The following is a 20,942-nucleotide window of genomic DNA, read 5'->3' on the forward strand; positions in this document are numbered from 1 at the left end:
CTAGTAAAAATAAGAGAACAGTTGTGGTTAGGAGTAGTAGAGGTGGAGAGGCAAGGTAAGACATTTGAAAATGACTTAAACATTTCTAGTGTGGACAACAGGTATATGGGGATGCCATTAATCTAGTTAAAGAATACATCAAAAAAGAAAAAAAGCCGGGACTCCAGCCAGTACCTATAAGGGATGCTGACAGTACAGACAGCAGATTAATTTGCTGCACCACAATGCCAACCTGTTTAGTTAAAATTTTGTATAGTGGGAACATAGTTTTATTACACTGGTCTGGGTGAGAATGAGAGTCAGGAATGTGAAAAATGAAGAATCATAGCTTTCAAGGAGACAGAATAAACAGGCAAGGTCAGTGAGAAGGAGCCAATGAAGAGAAGGAAATGGAATGAGTAATACTTGAAGGCAAATGTCACAGTTGAGTTGAGAAGATGGATCAGGTACATATGTGAAGAAGGTGGCCTGAGGCAGAAGAGAAAGAGATAAACGTGGGTATTAATTTAAGTAAGTTTGTGAGTGCAAAGAAGGAAAACTAAAGGAATTCATGCTTGATGGCCACTACAGATGTCTCTGACTTACAATGGTTCAGCATAACTTTTTTGTCTTTATGGTCATGTGAAAGCAATATATACTTAGTAGAAACTGTGTTTTGAATTTTCATCTTTTTCTGGGATAGCAATTTGCAATATAGTATTCTCTCATACTGTTGGGCTGTGCCACTTGATCTTGAGGGTAAAAAAGATACTCTACAAGTGTACTCATATGCATAGATTTCCAAAATGTTTACACCAAAATAACTTACCTTTTAATTCCACTTTCCTACATACTTTTAAAATTATATACTTTCATGCCATGTTTTTAAGCTCTGACGTTTGGTAGGTTAAGTATAAAAGAATTAAATGCATTTTTGACTTAGGATATTTTTATCTTACAATGGATTTATTGGGATGTAACTCCATCTTAAGTCAAGGGATCATCTGTATATTCTCTATGAATTAGGAAGCTAATTTTCAGTTGGGAGTAGAGAGATGTGGTAATGGATGGGAGAGTCTTTGGTATGATTTTGAGATTGCTCCTATGTGAATAAGAATTGACTGGGGATTAGAATAAAAACTGCCAAATAATATTGGCACTCGCTGTAATAGAAAAGGATAAGCCTTAACTTAAAAGTTACTTGACAGCTGTCAGAGAACATCATTACCTAAAACCTACTATTAAAATTATTCTAATTCAAGGACTAAATTATTTGTAGAGCACTGTTCTAAAACTGAATAAATGCCAAAGTGAGAGCAGAACACTTATTTTCAGTAGGATAGCTATCAACGGACACTCTCATTTGTTTCATAACAAATATAAATGTCATCAATTTACTTGACAGACTTCAGAGCAGCAGTTGTTCAGTTTACCATCAGTATATGATTTTATTGTGATTGATTTGAGAAACATATGTAAGTCAATTTAAAGCTGGAAGAAGGCCAAGACATTCATCAAGTTTTGCATTCCTCTCTGTAAGTGTTTTGTTAGACATGGAGATGAGTGTTTTGCCATTTTAAAAATACCAAGTTTTGGCCTGATTGAAAAATTAGTCTTTCAAATAATTTAACATTTGTTCTGCTTTTCAATGAGCTGTTACTTGCATCCTAGCTAGACATTTATCTTCTAGCATAAAAGGAATTCTTCTGTTGCTTCATCTATTTTACATGTTACTGATAGGCATGTGAAATTGTTATTTTTTTAAAAGTTGACCAAAAATGCCCACAAGTTACTTCACAGAGATTTAGATACAGGAATTGCAATAAAAACCTAAATACTTAATTCCATCACAAAATAAAAGTCTAAAATCCTATTAAAGTTAAATTAATTTCTCACTTACTTAAATCTGTTCAAGCAGCAGTGTACATCAATAAGGTTTACTACTCACCTATTCCATACAACTCCCATGCATGGAAGTGAAAACCTCTTCATGTTTGGTTCAGTCACAGGAGTTTGTGTATATTTCTTAGTAAAGGAGAGTTGGTTTAATCCAGGATCCAAGTTTTCCATTGTCTTGACTCAGAGAGGACACACATTTTCTACATAAGTGATCTTTAAACTTTGTTAAGTGGTAGATTGTGTATTCCTAAAGAAATTACTCATGGAACTCAAGACAGAGTCCATTCCTAACATCAAATCTTATGAACGTAGGAGTACCGCTGGACTAGAAGAAGGAGGCTACGTCATATAGAAGAGAAGCAAATACAAAAATGTTGGCAATTTTGTTATTCTGCTTCCTCTGATGACTCTTCATCATTGTTTATTTTTTAAGATTCATTGTATTTATTTGAAAGGCAGGGAGACACAGAGAAAAAACAGATCTTGCATCCTTTGGTTCACTTCCCAAATGGTTGCAATGGTCAGGGCTGGGCCAGGCCGAGCCAGGAGCCTAGAATTCTACCTCCAAGGCCCCACATAGGGGCCAGGGTACCAAATACATGGACCATCTTCCACTGCTTTCCTGGGCACCTTAACAGGGAGCCAGATCAGAAGCACAACAGCACGACTGAAACCAGAACCCTGATATGGGATGCCAGCATTACAGACTGGGCTTAACCTGCTACACCAAAACACCAGCCCCTTCATCACTGTCATAATCACTGTGGTGTCTTTGGGTTACTTTAAGAGTTATTGCAAAAATTTACTTTTTCAGAATATGCTCAGGGGAAGCTAATATAGCCCAATTTTTCCTCATAACTGGGCATCTCCAGGGAAACCTCAATATATAAGACATGAAGGTCTGGCCTATTCAAAACACGGCTTGGTGGCCAGTGCCCTGTCCATTTTTTCTCGTTTGGAGGAGAGCAGTCTACCTCTCTCCTGCCTTGTCCCTGAGCAATTGTGCAGAATCCAAAGGTTCCATGGGACTGTTTAGATGAGCATTTTTATAAACAGCTGCAAATAGATTTTGACCTTTTTTAAAAAAAAAATGTTATTTGAAAGGCAGAGTTACAAAGAGAAAGGGAGAAACAAAGAAATAGAAACCTTCCATCTCCCTGCCTTTCAAATAAATAAAATCACGATGACTGGGGCTGGACCAGGCTGAAGCTGGGAGCCAGGAGCTTCCACATGTGTGCAATGACCCAAGCACTTGGGCCATCTTCTGCTGCTTTCCCAGGTACATTAGCAGGGAGCTAGATTGAAGTGGAGCAACCAAGACTTGAAGCAGCACCCTTATGGGATGCTGACCCCACAGGTGGCAACTTTATCGTAGCACCACAATGCTGGCCCTAAGATTAAACAAAAATATCTAATACTGTATAACCATGTTGTTTTCTTCTATTACAGCTCCAAATAGATTGGGACAAAATCAAAGCCAAAATTGAACTAGAAATTACTAAAGAACGAGAGCGATCATCAAGCGGCCAGGCCAACAAGACCATGGGTCTGAAACACTAAATGTCATGCTAACCTGTAAGAAGTTTTTGTCTTTTAAAATTAATTCTGATTAACCAAAGATAAGCATGTTTTTGTTGCTAAAGAAAAAGTCATAATCTGTAAATAAGAATAAGCACTTGCTGCAAATTTAATTCTGAAAGGACATTCAGAAAGATTAAGCACAAAATAACTTATGAAATTTCATCTTTTATATTTTTCTAGTTCAGTAATTAGCAAAATATTACTATATACTTGTAATATACCTATATAATGTTGATTACCCTCCAGTTTTTTTCCATTACTTTGTTCTTGAATAAATATTAATGCTGATAAAACATTGGACTCTTTAAAATGTTTGTTATCATTAATTTTCATTTGACCTCTATAAAGTGCCTCCAAAATTTTATGTATACAATAAAAATTTGTGAGGATGGCTCGTTAAAGTGTCTAACAATAGAATTACCTGTACACCAAAGTTCCTGACATCATTATTTGATTACAAAAGGGGGAAACAACTTAAATGTTCATCAACACATGAATGAATAAACCAATATGGTATGTACATGCAAGAGAATATTATTCAGCCTTACAAAAGAATGAAATTCTTATCTACACTATATACATAGATGAACCTTGAAAGCATTATGCTATATAAAATCAGCCAGACAAAAAGGTCAAATATTGTGTGATCCCACTTATATGAGGTACTTAAAACAGGAAGTTTCAGAGATACAAAGGAAAATAGTGGCTACCAGGGATCCAAGGGTGAGGAAAATGGACAGTAAATAGGTACAGAATTTCCATTTGGAATGAACAGTTCTAGAAATGGATAGTGTGATGGTGTACAACATTGTGAATCTTAATGCCACTGAATTGAACCCATAAAAATTGTTAAAATGGCAAATTTGGTTACATATAATTTTTAAGATACATCAAAAAGGGGAAAGAAATCTTTTCCTTATTTCTCTGTCTTCCTTATTTCTTGAGAATGTTTACATAATGGGTGCTGGAATCTGAATTTATGAAAATCTCCTTAGTGATTAAACCTCTTTGACTAGTCTTAATATAGTATGTCCCTAAGTTATTACCACAAAAATTTTTATTAATTTATTTTGAAAGTCAGAGAGAAAAGAAAGGGGGAAAGAAATAGAGAAGGAGATCCTCTATCCACTGGTTCACTCTCCAGATGACCACAACAGCCAGCACTGGGCCAGGCTGAAACCAGGAGCTTCTTCCAACTCTCCCACATGGGTAGCAGGGGACCAAACACTTGGGCCATCTTCTGCTGCTTTTTCTAGGCCATTAGCAGGAAGCTGTATTGGAAGTGGAGCAGCCGGGACACAAATCAGAACTTATATAGGATGCCAACATTGCAGGCAGTGACTTCACCTGCCATGCAGGATGCCAACTGCCACAAAAGTTTTTTAACAATAACACAAAGAAGGCCTTCCACAGGCCCATTTTCTGAAATGGTACATTACAGGGTAGGTTTAAGTGTATACTAGATGTCTTCAGAAAGTTCATGTAGATGCATACAATGCATACTATTATTTTGTTCCCAAATAAACATTTTAGAATATTTTTATTAAATGAATTTTGACAGACATATCAAAATTGTACATATTTATGGGGTAAAATGTGATATTTTGCTATATCTAAACATGATGTAATGTTCAATCAGAGTAAGTGTATTTATCCCTTCAAAAATTTAAAATTTGTAAGGGGTGAAAATATCCAAAGCCCTACCTTCTAATTTGTTCGTCCTTAAAAAAATTTACCATAATAAACATTTTTATAGTCATCATACTGTACAGTATCACTCTAGGACTTCTAACTACTATCCAACTGTAACCTAGTACCATCTATCAATCTTTCTCCTTCCCCATTCTCTTTCCAGCCTCTGGTAACCACTGTTACAGTTTAACTTCTGTAAGGTCATCTTTTTTTAGACTCTACATATTAGTGAGATTATATGATATTTGTCTTTCTGTGCTTGGCTTTCACTTAATATAATGACTTCCAATTCTATCCCTATTGTTAGAAATGACAAAAATTTCATCCTTTTTGTGCCTGAGTAGTATTCCATTGTACATATGTAACACTTTTTTTTTTAGCATTCATCAGTGAATGAACACTTAGATTGTTCCTGTTTCTTGCCTATTATGAATAGTGCTGCAATACATAAGAGAGTCATATATCTCTTTTTTTTAAAAAAAGATTTATTTATTAATCTGAAAGTCAGAGTTACATAGAGAGAAGAGAGGCAGAGAGAGAGAGAGAGGTCTTCCATCCCATGGTTCACTCCCCAGTTGGCTGCAATGACTGGAGCTGCGCCGATCCGAAGCCAGGAGCCAGGAGCTTCTTCCAGGTCTCCCACATGGGAGCAGGGGCCCAAGGCCTTGGGCCATCTTCTCCTGCTTTTCCAGGCCATCACAGAAAGCTGGATCAGAAATGGAGCAGCTGGGTCTTGAACCAGCGCCCACATGGGATGCTGACGCTTCAGTCCAGGGCGTTAACCCCCTGCGCCACAGCACTAGCCCTGGAGTCCAGATATCTCTTCAACAGTCTTATTTCATTTTCCTTGAATATTTATACCCAATAATGGGGATACTTGTTAATATGGCAGTTCTATTTTCAGTTTTTTGAGGAATGATCATACTGTTTTCCACAATGACTACTAATTTACATTCCTACCAACAGTGTGTAAGGGTTCCCTTTTTCCACATCCTCACTAATACTTATTGTGGGGAGCAATCCGGACTAGACTAAGTTACTGGAATTAAGACTTATTCTATGCATCTGCTCTCCCACAATATGGCGCTGGGAGAGAAGTAAACAGCTTCCGCACAGCTGCCTCCAGTTCAACTAATAAACTGTAGGACTTGCTCCTGATTGGAGGAGAGCAGCGTACTCGGCGTGTGGGCAGCCGAGTTGGGATTGGCGGAGGAGGACTATAAAGGAGGAGAGAGACGGCATGCACCAGGAACATCTATGGGGAACATCTAAGGGAACCCGTGCAGCCCCCCAGAGAGAACCGGCCGGCGGTGTGCCGCTCCCCTGTGGAAGTGGGGAATGCGGCCAGGGGGAACTGCCCTTCCACGGAGGTGGAAGGGATAGTAGCCAACCCGGGAAGAACCAGCAGCAAACCCGGGGAGGGCCGAGCAGACGAAAGAACAGCGCAGGGTCCTGTGTCGTTCCTCCACGAAGAGGGGGAGCGACACTTATCTTTTGTCTTTACTATATAGCCAATCTAACTATAGTGAGCTAGTATCTCACTGTAATTTTGATTTGTATTTCCTTGATCATTAGTGGTGTTGATAATTTTTTCATGTACCTATTGACCATTTGCATGTCTTCCTATGAGAAATGTCTGTTTAGCTCTACTGCTCATTTTTAAGTTGAACTTTTTTGTGTGTGATTTAGTTGAATTTCTCATATATTCTGGATATTAACCGCTAAGTCATATGTATAGCTTGCAAATATCTCATTCTGCGAATTGTTTTGTCACTGTTGTTTCCTTTGCTGTGCAAGTGCTCTTTAGTTTGATGAAATCCCATTGCCTACCTTTACTTTTATTTCCTGTGCTTTTGGGATTTAATCTAGAAAATTCTTGCCCATTCAGCCGGCACCGCGGCTCACTATGCTAATCCTCCACCTGTGGCGCCGGCACCCCGGGTTCTAGTCCTGGTCGGGGCACCGGATTCTGTCCCAGTTGCCCCTCTTCCAGGCCAGCTCTCTGCTGTGGCCCGGGAAGGCAGTGGAGGATGGCCCAAGAGCTTGGGCCCTGCACCCGCATGGGAGACCAGGAGGAAGCACCTGGCTCCTGGCTTCAGATGGGCGCAGCGCGCCAGCCGTAGCGGCCAATTGAGGGGTGAACCAACGGAAGGAAGACCTCTCTCTCTCTGTCTAACTCTGCCTGTCAAAAAAAATTTTTTAAAAATAAATAAAGCATAGCTTAGCTAGATATAGTATTCTTGGCTTGCAATATTTTTTCCTTCAGTACTGTAAAAGTTTAATCCTACCTCCTCTTCTCCCTCTTGACTTGTTGTCTGCTTTTAAAAAAAAGTTTTGTTTTTAGGTACAATGAAAGTTATAAAACACTAATTAAAGAAATCAAAGAGAGCACAATAAGGTAGAAAGAAATTCATGTTCTTAGATTGGAATAATTAATCTTATTAAAATGTCCATACTATCCAAGGTTATCTACAAATTCAAAGAATTCCTATCAAAATACCAACATTTTAGGAATAAGGAATATAGAATATAGAACTATGAAAAGTTATCACAAAATTCATATGGAACTACAAAAGGTCTCCAATACTCAAAGCATCCCTGAGCAAGAACAATGCTGGAATCATTACAATATCTGAGTTCAAAACACTACAATACCATAAAACAAAACAGCATGATAGTGGTATAAAAATAGACACATATACCAGTGGAACAGAATAGAGAACCCCAAAATAAATCTATATTTATAGCCAATTGTCTTTTTTAAATATTTATTTTTTTGAAAAGCAGAATGACAGAGAGGAAGAGACTGTGAGAAAGAGATCTTCCATCTGCTGGTCCACTCCCACAAATGGTTGCAACAGCCAGGGTTGGCTGGGCAAAGCCAAGAGCTGGGAACTCCTTACAGGTCTCCTAAACACATGGCAAGGGCCCAGGTACTTAGACCATCATCTACTGCCTCCCCAGGCACATTAGTAGGGAGTTGGATTGGAAACAGAGGAGCCAGGACTCGAGGCACTCTGTTATGGGATGCTAATGTAGCAAGTGGCTGCTTAATTGCCTATGCCACAATGTTGGCCTCAACCAGTTGGCTTTGAATAAAAGCAGCAAATACACATGTTGGAGAAAGGAAAGTCTCTTCAAAAAATGCTGGAAATCCATGTATCCATATGCACAAGAAAGAAATTAGACCCTTATCTGTTACTATATAGAGAAAAAGCAGCTCAAAATAGGACAAAGACATAAATGCAAGACCCCAAACTTTCGTACTACTAAAGGAAAATATAGGGAGAATGGTTTATGACATTGGTCTGGGTCAAGTTTTTTGTTTTGTTTTGTTGTTTTTTTGATATGACCCCACAAGCCCAGGCAACAAAGACAAAATTGCTAAATATGATTATGTCAAACTAAAAACTTCTATATAACAACAAGTGAAGAGAAAACCTACAGAATAAGAGAAAATGCTTGCAAACTAGTCATCTTACAAGGGATTATTTTCCAGAATATGTAAGGAACTAAGAAAAAAAAAAACAAGAAACAAATAATCTGAGACTGGCATTGTGGCACAGTGGGTATCACTGCTGCTTCTGACACTGGCTTCCCATATGGGTGCCAGTTTGTGTCCCGTATGCTCTATTTCCTGTTCAACTCCCTGCAAATGGCCTAGGAAAAGCAGCCAAAGATGGTCCAAGTACTTGGGCTCCTGCCACCCACAAACTCGGATGAAGCTCCTGGCTCCTGGCTTCAGCCAGGCTCAGCCCTGGCCTTTGAAGTCATCGGTGGAGTGAACCAGTGGATGGAGATTCTCTCTCCCCCTTTCCCCTTCTTCCATCTCCTTTTTTTTTTTTTTTTTTTTTTTGACAGGCAGAGTGGACAGTGAGAGAGTCAGAGAGATTCCATCTCCTTCTTCCTCTCTTTCTCCTTGTGTAACTCTGACACTGAAATAAATAAATCTTAAAAGAAGTAATATGATTTAAAAATGAGTGAATTGTCTGAGTAGACATTTCTCAAAAGAGGATATACAAGTAACCAACAAAAATATTAAAAAATGTTCATTGACTGACATTTGCCTAGTGGTAAGATGACTCCATCCCATATTGGATGCTTAGGTTTGATATCTATCTCCCACTCCTGACTGCAGTTTCCTAGGAATGCAGACCCTGGAAGGCAGCAGTGTTGGTCTAAAGAATTGGATTCCTGTCTTCTGACTTAGCCCCAGCTCAGCCTCAGCTGTCGTGAATATTTGGTTAGTGAACCAGCGAGTAGCATTTCTTTCTGTGTTTTGTCTGTTTCTCAAATAAATAAATACATTTTTAGAGTGTTATACACCACTAAATCATTAGAGAAGTGTGAATCAAAACCAACCACAGTGAGATGACTATCTTACTCTAGTAAGAGTGACTATCATCAAAAAGACAAAAAATAAATGCTGTTGAGGATACAGAGTAATGGGGGACCCCATACACTGTTGGTAGGAATATAAATTTGTAGAGTCATTACAGAAAACAGGATATGAGTTCCTCAGAAGACTAGAAATAGAACTGCCCTGTGGTCCAGCAATTCAACCCCTGGGTATGTATCCAAAGGAATTGAAATCAGTATGCCAATGAGACATCTGTTCTCATGTGTTTATTTTAGCTCTATTCATAATAGCCATGATGTGGAATCTACCTAGGTGTCATCAACAAAGGAATAAAGAAAATGTGGTATATAAACACAGAATATTCCTGAGCTATAAAAAAGAATGAAAATTCTGTCATTTATAATGACATGAAAGGGACTAGAGGACATTGCAGTAAGTGATTATAAGTCAGGCACAGAAAGACAAATAGTGCATGGTCTCACTTATATACAGAAGGTACTCTTATCTTAAAGAAATAGATAAAAGAATAATGGTTACCAGAGCCTGGAAAGTGTGATGGAAAAAGGGATGGAGAGAGGATGATCAGTCGATATAGAGGTGCAGTTGGATAGAAGGAATAACTTCTAATGTGAGACAGAAAGATAGGTATGGATGACAGCCATTAATCAAATACTCAAAATAAGTAGAATTTGGAATGTTCCCAACACGAAGAAATAATACATGTCTTAGATGACAGAAATGTCAGTTAACTTGATGTGATTATTCCACATTATTAGCATGAATTGAAATGCCCCATTTTACCCATAAATATGCATAATTACTGTATGTTAATTAAAATATATATTTGTATAATTTTAAATAAATAAAAATGACAAAAGAGGTAAATTTTTTTTTAACTTTTAATGAATATAAATTTCCAAAGTACGATTTATGGATTACAATGGCTTCCCCCCCATACCATCCCTCCCACCCACTACCCTCCCCTTTCCCACTCCCTCTCCCCTTCCATTCACATCAGGATTCATTTGAAATTATCTTATTATACAGAAGATCAGCTTAGTATACATTAAGTAAGGATTTCAGCAGTTTGCTCCCACACAGAAACATAAAGTGAAAAATAATAGATGATTTTTTCAAATGATGATGAAATCAGATCAGACCTATTGTCATGTTTAATCCCAGTGAGAGTCAAGTTGGGAATTGATAATTTCTTTTTTTTTTTTTTTTTACAGAGCATCAGTTTAGTATACATTAAGTAAAGATTTCAACAGTTTGCACCCCCATAGAAACACAAAGTGAAATACATTGTTTGGGTACTCGTTATAGCATTAAATCTCAATACACAGCACATTAGGGACAGAGATCCTACATGAGGAGTAAGTGCACAGTGACTCCTATTGTTGACTTTACCAATTGACACTCTTGTCTATGGCATCAGTAATCTCCCTATGCTCCAGTCATGAGTTTCCAAGGCTATGGAAGCCCTCTGAGTTCTCCGATTCTTATCTTGTTTAGACAAGGTCATAGTCAAAGTGGAGGTTCTCTCCTCCCTTCAGAGAAAGGTACCTCCTTCTTTGAAGACCTGTTCTTTCCACTGGGATCTCACTCACAGAGATCTTTTGCCAGAGTGTCTTGGCTTTCCATGCCTGAAATACTCTCATGGGCTTTTCAGCCAGATCCGAATGCCTTTAGGGCTGATTCTGAGGCCAGAGTGCTATTTAGGACATCTGCCATTCTATGAGTCTGCTGAGTATCTCACTTCCCATGTTGGATCACTCTCCCCTTTATTTATTCCATCGGTTAGTGTTAGCAGGTACTAGACTTGTTTATGTGCTCCCTTTGACTCTTAGTCCTTTCATTATGATCAATTGTGAACTGAAATTGATCACTTGGAATAGTGAGATGGCATTGGTACATGCCACCTTGATGGGATTGAATTGGAATCCCCTGGTATGTTTTTAACTCTACCATTTGGGGCAAGTCAGCTTGAGCATGTCCCAAATTATACATCTCTTCCCTCTCTTATTCCCACTCTTATGTTTAACAGGGATCCCATTTCAGTTAATTTTTAACATTTAAGAATAACTGTGTATTAATTACAGAATTAAACCAGTCATATTAAGTAGAACAGACAAAAAAACTACTAAGAGGGATAATGTATTAAGTTGTTCATTAACAGTCAGGGCTATGCTGATCAAGTCACCGTTTCCCATAGTGTCCATTTCACTTCAGGAGGTTTCCTTTTTGGTGTTCAGTTAGTTGTCACCGATCAGGGAGAACATATGGTAATTGTCCCTTTGGGATTGGCTTATTTCACTCAGCATGATGTGTTCCAGATTCCTCCATTTTGTTGCAAATGACTGGATTTCGTTGTTTCTTACTGCGGTATAGTATTCTAAAGAGTACATGTCCCATAATTTCTTTATCCAGTCTACCGTTGATGGGCATTTAGGTTGGTTCCAGGTCTTAGCTATTGTGAATTGAGCTGCAATAAACATTAGGCTGCAGACCGCTTTTTTGTTTGCCAATTTAAATTCCTTTGGGTAAATTCCAAGGAGTGGGATGGCTGGGTCGAACGGTAGGGTTATCTTCAGGTTTCTGAGGAATCTCCAGACTGTCTTCCATAGTGGCTTGACCAGTTTGCATTCCCACCAACAGTGGGTTAGTGTCCCTTTTTCCCCACATCCTCGCCAGCATCTGTTGTTGGTAGATTACTGCATGTGAGCCATTCTAACCGGGGTGAGGTGAAACCTCATTGTGGTTTTGATTTGCATTTCCCTGATTGCTAGTGATCTTAAACATTTTTTCATGTGTCTGTTGGCCATTTGGATTTCCTCTTTTGAAAAATGTCTATTGAGGTCCTTGGCCCATCTCTTAAGTGGGTTGTTTGTTTTGATTTTGAGGAGTTTCTTGATTTCTTTGTAGATTCTGGTTATCAACCCTTTATCTGTTGCGTAGTTTGCAAATATTTTTTCACATTCTGTCGGTTGCCTCTTCACTCTCCTAACTGTTTCTTTTGCAGTACAGAAACTTCTCAATTTGATGCAATCCCAATAGTTGATTTTGGCTTTGACTGCCTGTGCCTCCCAGGTCTTTTCCAGAAACTCTTTGCCTGTGCCAGTATCTTGAAGGGTTTCTCCAATGTTCTCTAGTAACTTGATGGTGTCAGGTCGTAGATTTAGGTCTTTAATCCATGTTGAGTGGATTTTTGTGTAAGATGTAAGGTAGGGGTCTTGCTTCATGCTTCTGCACGTGGAAATCCAGTTTTCCCAGCACCATTTATTGAATAGACTGTCCTTGCTCCAGGAATTGGTTTTAGATCCTTGATCAAATATAAGTTGGCTGTAGATGTTTGGATTGATTTCTGGTGTTTCAATTCTGTTCCATTGGTCTATCCATCTGTTTCTGTACCAGTACCATGCTGTTTTGATTACAACTGCCCTGTAGTATGTCCTGAAATCTGGTATTGTGATGCCTCCGGCTTTGTTTTTGTTGTACAAGATTGCTTTAGCTATTCGAGGTCTCTTGTGCCTCCATATAAATTTCAGCACCAATTTTTCCAGATCTGAGAAGAAGGTCCTCAGTATCTTGATTGGTATTGCATTGAATTTATAAATTGCTTTTGGGAGAATGGACATTTTGATGATATTGATTCTTCCAATCCATGAGCATGGAAGATTTTTCCATTTCTTGGTATCCTCTTCTATTTCTTTCTTTAAGGTTTTGTAATTTTCATCGTAGAGATCTTTAACATCCTTGGTTAAGTTTATTCCAAGGTATTTGATTGTTTTTGTAGCTATTGTGAATGGGATTGATCTTAGAAGTTCTTCCTCAGCCATGGCATTGTCTGTGTATACAAAGGCTGTTGATTTTTGTGCATTGATTTTATACCCTGCTACTTTGCCAAAATCTTCTATGAGTTCCAATAGTCTCTTAGTAGAGTTCTTTGGGTCCCCTAAATAAAGAATCATGTCATCTGCAAAGAGGGATAGTTTGAGTTCTTCCTTCCCAATTTGTATCCCTTTAATTTCTTTTTCTTGCCTAATAGCTCTGGCTAGAACCTCCAGAACTATATTGAATAGCAGTGGTGAGAGTGGACATCCCTGTCTGGTACCAGATCTCAGTGGAAATGCTTCCAACTTTTCCCCATTCAATAGGATGTTGGCTCTGGGTTTTTCATAGATTGCTTTGATTATATTGAGGAATGTTCCTTCTATACCCAATTTGCTTAGAGTTTTCAGCATGAACGGGTGTTGTATTTTATGAAATGCTTTCTCGGCATCTATTGAGATAATTATATGGTTTTTCTTCTGCAGTCTGTTAATGTGGTGTATCACATTGATTGTCTTGCGCACATTAAACCATCCCTGCATACCAGGGATAAATCCCACTTGGTCTGGGTGGATGATCTTTCTGATGTGTTGTTGCATTCTATTGGCGAGAATTTTATTGAGGATTTTTGCATCTATGTTCATCAGGGATATTGGTCTGTAATTCTCTTTCAGTGCTGCATCTTTTTCCAGATTAGGAATTAAGGTGATGCTGGCTTCATAGAAAGAATTTGGGAGGATTCCCTCTTCTTCGATTGTTCTGAATAGTTTGAGAAGAATTGGAGTTAGTTCTTCTTTAAATGTCTGGTAGAATTCAGCAGTGAATCCATCTGGTCCTGGGCTTTTCTTTGTTGGGAGGGCCTTTATTACTGTTTCAATTTCTGTCTCAGTTATGGGTCTGTTTAGGTTTTCGATGTCTTCCTGTTTCAATTTAGGTAGGTTGCATGTGTCCAGGAATCTATCCATTTCTGATAGGTTTCCCTGTGTGCTGGCATACAAGTCCTTGTAGTAATTTCTGATGATTCTTTTTATTTCTGTGGTGTCTGTTGTTACGTTTCCTTTTTCATCTCTGATTTTATTGATTTGGGTCTTTTCTCTTCTTTTTTTAGTTAGTTGGGCCAATGGGGTGTCAATTTTGTTTATTTTTTCAAAAAACCAGCTCCTCGTTTGGCTGATTTTTTGTAATGTTTTTCTTGATTCAATCCTGTTGATTTCTTCTCTGATTTTAATTATTTCTCTTCTCCTACTAGATTTGGGTCTGGTTTGCTGTAGGTTTTCTAGATCCTTGAGGTGAATTGAAAGCTCATCTATTTGGTGCCTTTCCAATTTCTTGATGTAGGCACCTATTGATATAAACTTTCCTCTTAACACTGCTTTTGCTGCTTCCCATAAGTTTTGGTATGTTGTGCTGTTATCCTCATTTACTTCCAGAAAGTTTTTGATTTCTCTTTTGATTTCTTCTATGACCCATTGTTCATTCAGGAGCATGTTGTTCAATCTCCATGTGTTTGCGTATGCTCTAGGGATTCCTGAATTGCTAATTTCCAACTTCATTCCTTTATGGTCTGAGAAGCTGCATGGTATGATTCTAATTCTTTTGAATTTGCTGAGACTTGCTTTATGGCCTAGTATGTGGTCAATCCTAGAGAAGGTTCCATGTACTGCTGAGAAGAATGTAAAATCTTTAGCTGTAGGATGGAAAGTTCTGTATATATCTGTTAGATCCATTTGGGCTATAGTGTCGTTTAAATCTACTGTATCCTTGATGATCTTCTGTCCTATTGATCTGTCTATTTCTGAGAGTGGAGTATTGAAGTCCCCCAGTACTATTGTATTGGGGTCTAAGTCTCCCTTTAAGTCCGTTAACAAATCTTTTAGATAAACCAGTGCCCTGTAGTTAGGTGCATATACATTGATAATTGTTATATCTTCCTGTTGAATTGATCCCTTAATCATTATGTAGTGTCCCTCTTTGTCTCTCTTAACGGTTTTTGTGGTAAAGTTTATGTTGTCTGAAATTAAGATGCCTACGCCCGCTCTTTTTTCATTTCTGTTGGCATGGTATATCTTTTTCCAGCCTTTCACTTTCAGTCTGTATGGATCTTTGTTGGAAACATGTGTTTCTTGTAAGCAGCAAATAGATGGGTTTTGTTCCTTAACCCAATCAGCCAATCGGTGTCTTTTAACTGGACAGTTCAGGCCATTCACGTTCAATGTGACTAATGATAAGTGGTAACTTTGCCCTGCCATTTGCCAAAGATAAGTTCTAATATATGCTTTGAATTCCCTGTGATCTTTTGCTGTGAGCTTTCCTTCCTTGGTTTCCTTCCTTTACCTTCTTTCATACTGATGACCGTGTTTCTTTGTTTCTGTGTGTAACACATCTTTAAGCATCTTTTGCAGGGCTGGACGAGTGGCAACAAATTCTTTCAATTTCTGTTTGCTATGAAAAGTCTTTATTTCACCTTCATTCACAAATGATAGCTTTGCAGGATATAATATTCTGGGCTGGCAGTTTTTCTCTCTTAGTACCTGGGCTATATCTTGCCATTCCCTCCTAGCTTGTAGAGTTTCTGATGAGAAGTCAGCTGTGAGTCTGATTGGAGATCCTCTGAGAGTAATCTGACGTTTCTCTCTTGCACATTTTAGGATCTTTTCTTTATGTTTCACTGTGGAGAGTTTAATTACAACGTGTCGTGGTGAGGATCTCTTTTGGTCGTGTTTATTAGGGGTTCTGTGGGCTTCCTGTACTAGGATTTCTCTGTCCTTCTCCAAACCTGGGAAATTTTCTGCTAATATCTCACTAAAAAGGCCTTCTAATCCTTTCTCCCTCTCCATGCCTTCAGGAACTCCTAGAACCCGAATGTTGGGTTTTTTAATAGTATCCTGAAGATTCCCGACAATATGTTTAAGATTCCTAATTTCCTCTTCTTTTCTTTGGTCTGACTGTATCCTTTCCTGTTCTCTGTCTTCTAAGTCCGATATTCTCTCTCTGCTTCACCCATTCTGTTTGTAAGGCTCTCTATTGTGTTTTTCATTTGATCTATTGAATTCTTCACTTCAGTCACTATCCCAGTTTCCTGTTGTACTAGTTGTTTCGTTTCATTTTGATTCCTCCTTAATATTTCATTTTCACGAGAGAGATTTTCTATCTTGTCCATTAAGGATTTCTGTAGTTCAAGAATTTGTTTTTGAGAACTTCTTAATGTAATGTAAATTTCATTATATACATTTTACCACAATAAAAATGGCAACAAATAATGAAATATATATTCTAACAATAATTTTGATATCATATAATTCTATTCATTTCTGACACTACTTGGAGTTAGCATCAGAGCTGACAATTTCAAGGACAAGGTCCCCAGTAAGTCCCGTTCTGCAGATGCCAGCTGACAGTGGAGTCGTAAGTCTACCCCAGAGTCCTCAGGCTACCTGCTTTTATGTGACTTTGTTACACATTTGGAGGTTCCTATGACACCCCTTCAAGTTTGATCATTTGCTAGAATGATTTATGGAACTCACTGAGTAACTTTACTTACAGTTACAATTTTATTAAAAGAATGCAACTCAGAAACATGGAAGAGATGCATAGGACAAGACTTGGTACAAAGGAGGGGTAGAGAGAAGTAGAGAGGACACAGTATTTCCCAGCCCTCATCTCATGGAAGGCAGTCATGTCATCCTCCCAGCATATCACTGTGCTCACCAACAAGGTAGCTCCTCCCAGCCTTTCTGGCCTGAGTTTTTTTTTTTTTTTTTTTTAATCAAGCTTTCATTACATAGGCATAATTGACTAAAATGTTGGTTTGCAACTGAACTCAGCTTTTCTCCTCTTCCCAGAGACCAGAGGCTAAAATTCCAGTCTCCTAATCAGCCAGCCTCCACCTTGAAACTCTCTAGGTTCCTGCCTCAAAACTTACTGCATTAGCACAACAGATGCCCTTAACTGGAAATTCCAAGGATTTTGGAAGATCTGTGGCAGGAAACCTCCTTCCTTACCCCCAAGACTAGATCTGTTCTCTGTGTATCACAGGTCAATCCCTGGCCTTTAATCACAATATCTTGTGTAGCAAAACCATCATCACCTGAGTATAACAGATACAACATCATTCACAATCTTCCAACATGTGTGACGTATCAGTATTATAATCTTACTAACAATGCCAGTATTAATAACATATTGTGACAGATGTAACCTGAGAATTAGAGTTAAAAGATACTGGAACATTACTAGAGTTCCATCTAGTTTCCAATACGAAGTTCAGGCCACCATCCTATTCTCTGAGAATGAGATCCCTCAAATTTGTAGACTTCATTTATCTGATCTTGTCAGGGGTGGGCTTAACAGTACATTGCTTCTCCTTTTCAGGCAGCTGGTATAACTGAGCCAAGAGACAATATCATCTCTTCCTCTGAGTTTCCTTTGAAGCATTAACAGAACACTGGAATTCCCTCATTGCATAATCTATTTATTCCTTCTTGTACTCTTAGCTATTATTCCTACTTCTCTACATTTATACGAAAACTTTTATAACTTTGGAAGTGACATTAATTTGTCCTTTGTACTGGTCTAAGTTATACACAACAATTGTACTAGTCCAGCAAGAACCACTCTCTTAGTCCCTTCTATATAGGGTAGAATTACATAAAAACAGAGTTAGTGGACTGTTTCTACTTATATGTAATATAACTGTAGTCACTGTTTTTGCCAGATGGGATGTTGTGGTTTGAATGTCCTCTAAAAACTCATGTCAAAATTTAATGGCCACTGCAAAGCCATTGGGAGGTGAGGCCTTTAAAATCTGTTTTAAAGCCCTCATGAATTTGTAATAAAGCTGTTATCACTGGAATGGGTTAATTATAAAATCAAGCTCCCCTGCATGTATTCTCTGGTTTCTGTGTTCTCTCTCTCTCTCTCTCTCACACACACACACACATACACACACAGGCACGCACACACACTTTGATGCTACAGCACGAAAGCCTTCACCAGCTGCTGGTGCCCTGATACAAGACCTCCTAGGTTCCAGAAATATGAAAAATAAAATTATTTTCTTTATAAATTACCCAGTCTATAACAGTCTGTTATTGCTGCAGAAAATGGACTGAGACATGGGGTGAAGTCACAAGTCACCTATCAGGTGTCTGACATAAAGTTTAAAAGTAGAGTTGCAGTTTCTTTCTTAGGAGCCATCTCTGTTTCTAGCACATGCAGTTGTAGCCTTGGTCTTGGAACCACTGCATCAGGTAGGAAAGGGAAAGTTGAAGAACTGTGGGGAAGCGAGAGAAAAGTACAGTCATATCAGCTTCCATCCCCCGTGGAAAGACTGTCACAGGTGTACCAGGCTATACCAGTACCATAGGCTACTCTCCATAGCCCTCTTCCCCAGATCTACGAGAAAAGCACAGGACTCCCCAGTGCAGACACTCCCTCAGGCCACATCATGTTGTCCCTTGCACACACTCAGGAAGGCATGTAAGACAGCCCTTCATGCCTGTTATCTCCTCCCATTTCAAACAACTAATATTTCAAATGTATATTCCAGTTATCTGTCAAACTCTTACTCAAGGAGGATAAGTCACTGCCCATTGTTGGATATTATGGGCTGTAATGTGTGTTCCCTGGTTTGAAGAAATATTTCTAGGTATTCAAAATCAATGCAATATCTTCTCTTTTGGTTCTTTTTTGTTTAAAGATTTACTGGAAAGGCAGAATGACAGAGAGATAGGGAGAGAGAGATCATTCATGTGCTGGTTCACTTCCCAAGTGACTGCGTCAGCCAAAGCCAGGAGTTGGGAATTCCATCTCTGTCTCCCACACTGGTGGCAGGGACTCAAGTACTTGATCCATCATCTGTTGCCTGCTCAGGAAGCACATTAGCAGGAACCTGGATCAGAAGCAAAACAGCCAGGACTCAAACCAGGCACTCCAATAGGGCTACAACGCCTATCCCCTCTTCTGGTACTTTTATATATTCTAAGCATTTACATCTATTCTTAAATACACAAAACCCTGTCCAGAGTGTCTAATCCTATCAGGGCCCATGTGTACTCTCCCAGGACTACTGGCATCAATCCAACTTGCCAGCTATGTGTAAGACTTTCCTCCTGAGGATTCTGTCCCATAGCCATTCTAGCTGCAGTCTCTGTCTCATTGACAGGACAGTTTTTATTAGTGTTTTTATTGGCATTAGAAGATGCAAGAGAAACATCTATATTCAGCCCATCTCTGTATTGCTACAGCTCCCCAGTGTTATAAACTCAGCTGGTGGTCATGTGGAACACACTGAGATATCTGCTCCTTGATGCCAATCACTTTCTGATGCCGGAAGTGAATCCTTCTGATGGGCTATTTTACCAAAACTGACCCAAACCGGCATTCCAGTTGCTATTCTCTGTGGTGTAGGCTTGGGTAATCTTATTCATGCCCATTTGGCAAATCCATGGAATCTGGCTTGAAGGGCAGATTTACATGCCTTCTGTTCTACTACACCAGGTAGGGGAGATATTTCCCAGTCAGGTACAATGTGCGTTCCCATAAAATACTCAAGTAAAGAATCACAGTCACTTCACATTAATCTTCTTTAAATATATCACTAAATTGTCAGAATTTTCACCTTAATTCATTAACTCTGGTTTCTATATTATCTCAGTCTATTTATGGCCCCCACTAGGACTTTATCTAGAGATTTTGGTGCCACCATGTCATAGAAACTTCTCTATACTCTATTTCACTCATTCATGTGTAGAAGGCTTTTGGTCCTCCGAGAATGATTGAGTCTAAGGACTCTGGCCCTTTGACAAGCCTTTCCTTGATTAATCTATTGCCTTGGGCAATTCTTGGATGAGTTTGTCATAATCTTTGCTTCTTGATTTTCAAGATTCTTCTAAACTGAGGTAAATACAGCATACTTTGAAGGTATTTTTAACATTGAAGAACGAGCTGGAGATTCCCTTGGTCAACCCAACCATCTACAGTGTTGCATTAAGACCTTTGTTTAAACTCCATCAATGTTCATGTTATTAAACCTATCTCTGTGTAACCATGCAAAGATTTCTACCCTGCTAGGATGAGTCTTTTGAGTCTCCCATCTGTTGTCCCTTGCTTTCTTGTTAATTACTTTAATATTCTTCATATTTATAAGTCTCTCATGAGAAAGCAGAGACCACAAGTCCAGTAAGACTTCTCAAACTGTGTTGAATTCTATATTAAGGTTACATGGAGTGAAGAGGGGGTCCCCTTAGTCACAGCATTTACCATGACTTGGGTAACAGGCATATTCTGTAGGTGAATATCCTGCTCTTTATAAGACCACTTCCAGATGATTTGCATACACGGCCTATCAGCTGCTTTGTTTTGGGTGTTCCACTCAGCATTTATAGGACACCTGGTAAGTCCCCTTTTAGGCTAAAAACACTTTTTACAGTGGCATAATCTTTTAGTCAGGCAACCATGCTGACCGTTCCTTCTGGAATAACCTGCTGTGTCTGGATTAGCCACCTGTGATTGTTCCATGGGGAGCTGTGGGTCCTCTATCACACAGACATGTTCTTTGCTATAGCACTGGAAACCAAAGGTACTTTCCCTAAACACTCTC

General features: G+C 38.8%; 1 protein-coding gene across 4 annotated transcripts in view; it reads left to right on the forward strand.

Moving 5' to 3' along the window:
- Positions 1 to 3,752, forward strand: part of IFT80 (intraflagellar transport 80) — a 132,675-nt gene extending 128,923 nt beyond the window's left edge. For all 4 annotated transcript variants that reach the window (XM_070072586.2, XM_017346881.4, XM_089332149.1 and 1 more), the window contains one exon: positions 3,328 to 3,752. In XM_070072586.2, coding sequence (XP_069928687.1) covers positions 3,328 to 3,438 — 111 coding nt within the window. In that variant the 3' untranslated portion in view covers positions 3,439 to 3,752. The remainder of the gene's footprint in view (positions 1 to 3,327) is intronic.
- The last annotated feature ends 17,190 nt before the right edge of the window (positions 3,753 to 20,942 follow it).

Source organism: Oryctolagus cuniculus, chromosome 4, assembly GCF_051225735.1.
Source record: "Oryctolagus cuniculus isolate XC-2025 breed Fujian yellow rabbit chromosome 4, ASM5122573v1, whole genome shotgun sequence".
Lineage (NCBI taxonomy): Eukaryota > Metazoa > Chordata > Mammalia > Lagomorpha > Leporidae > Oryctolagus > Oryctolagus cuniculus.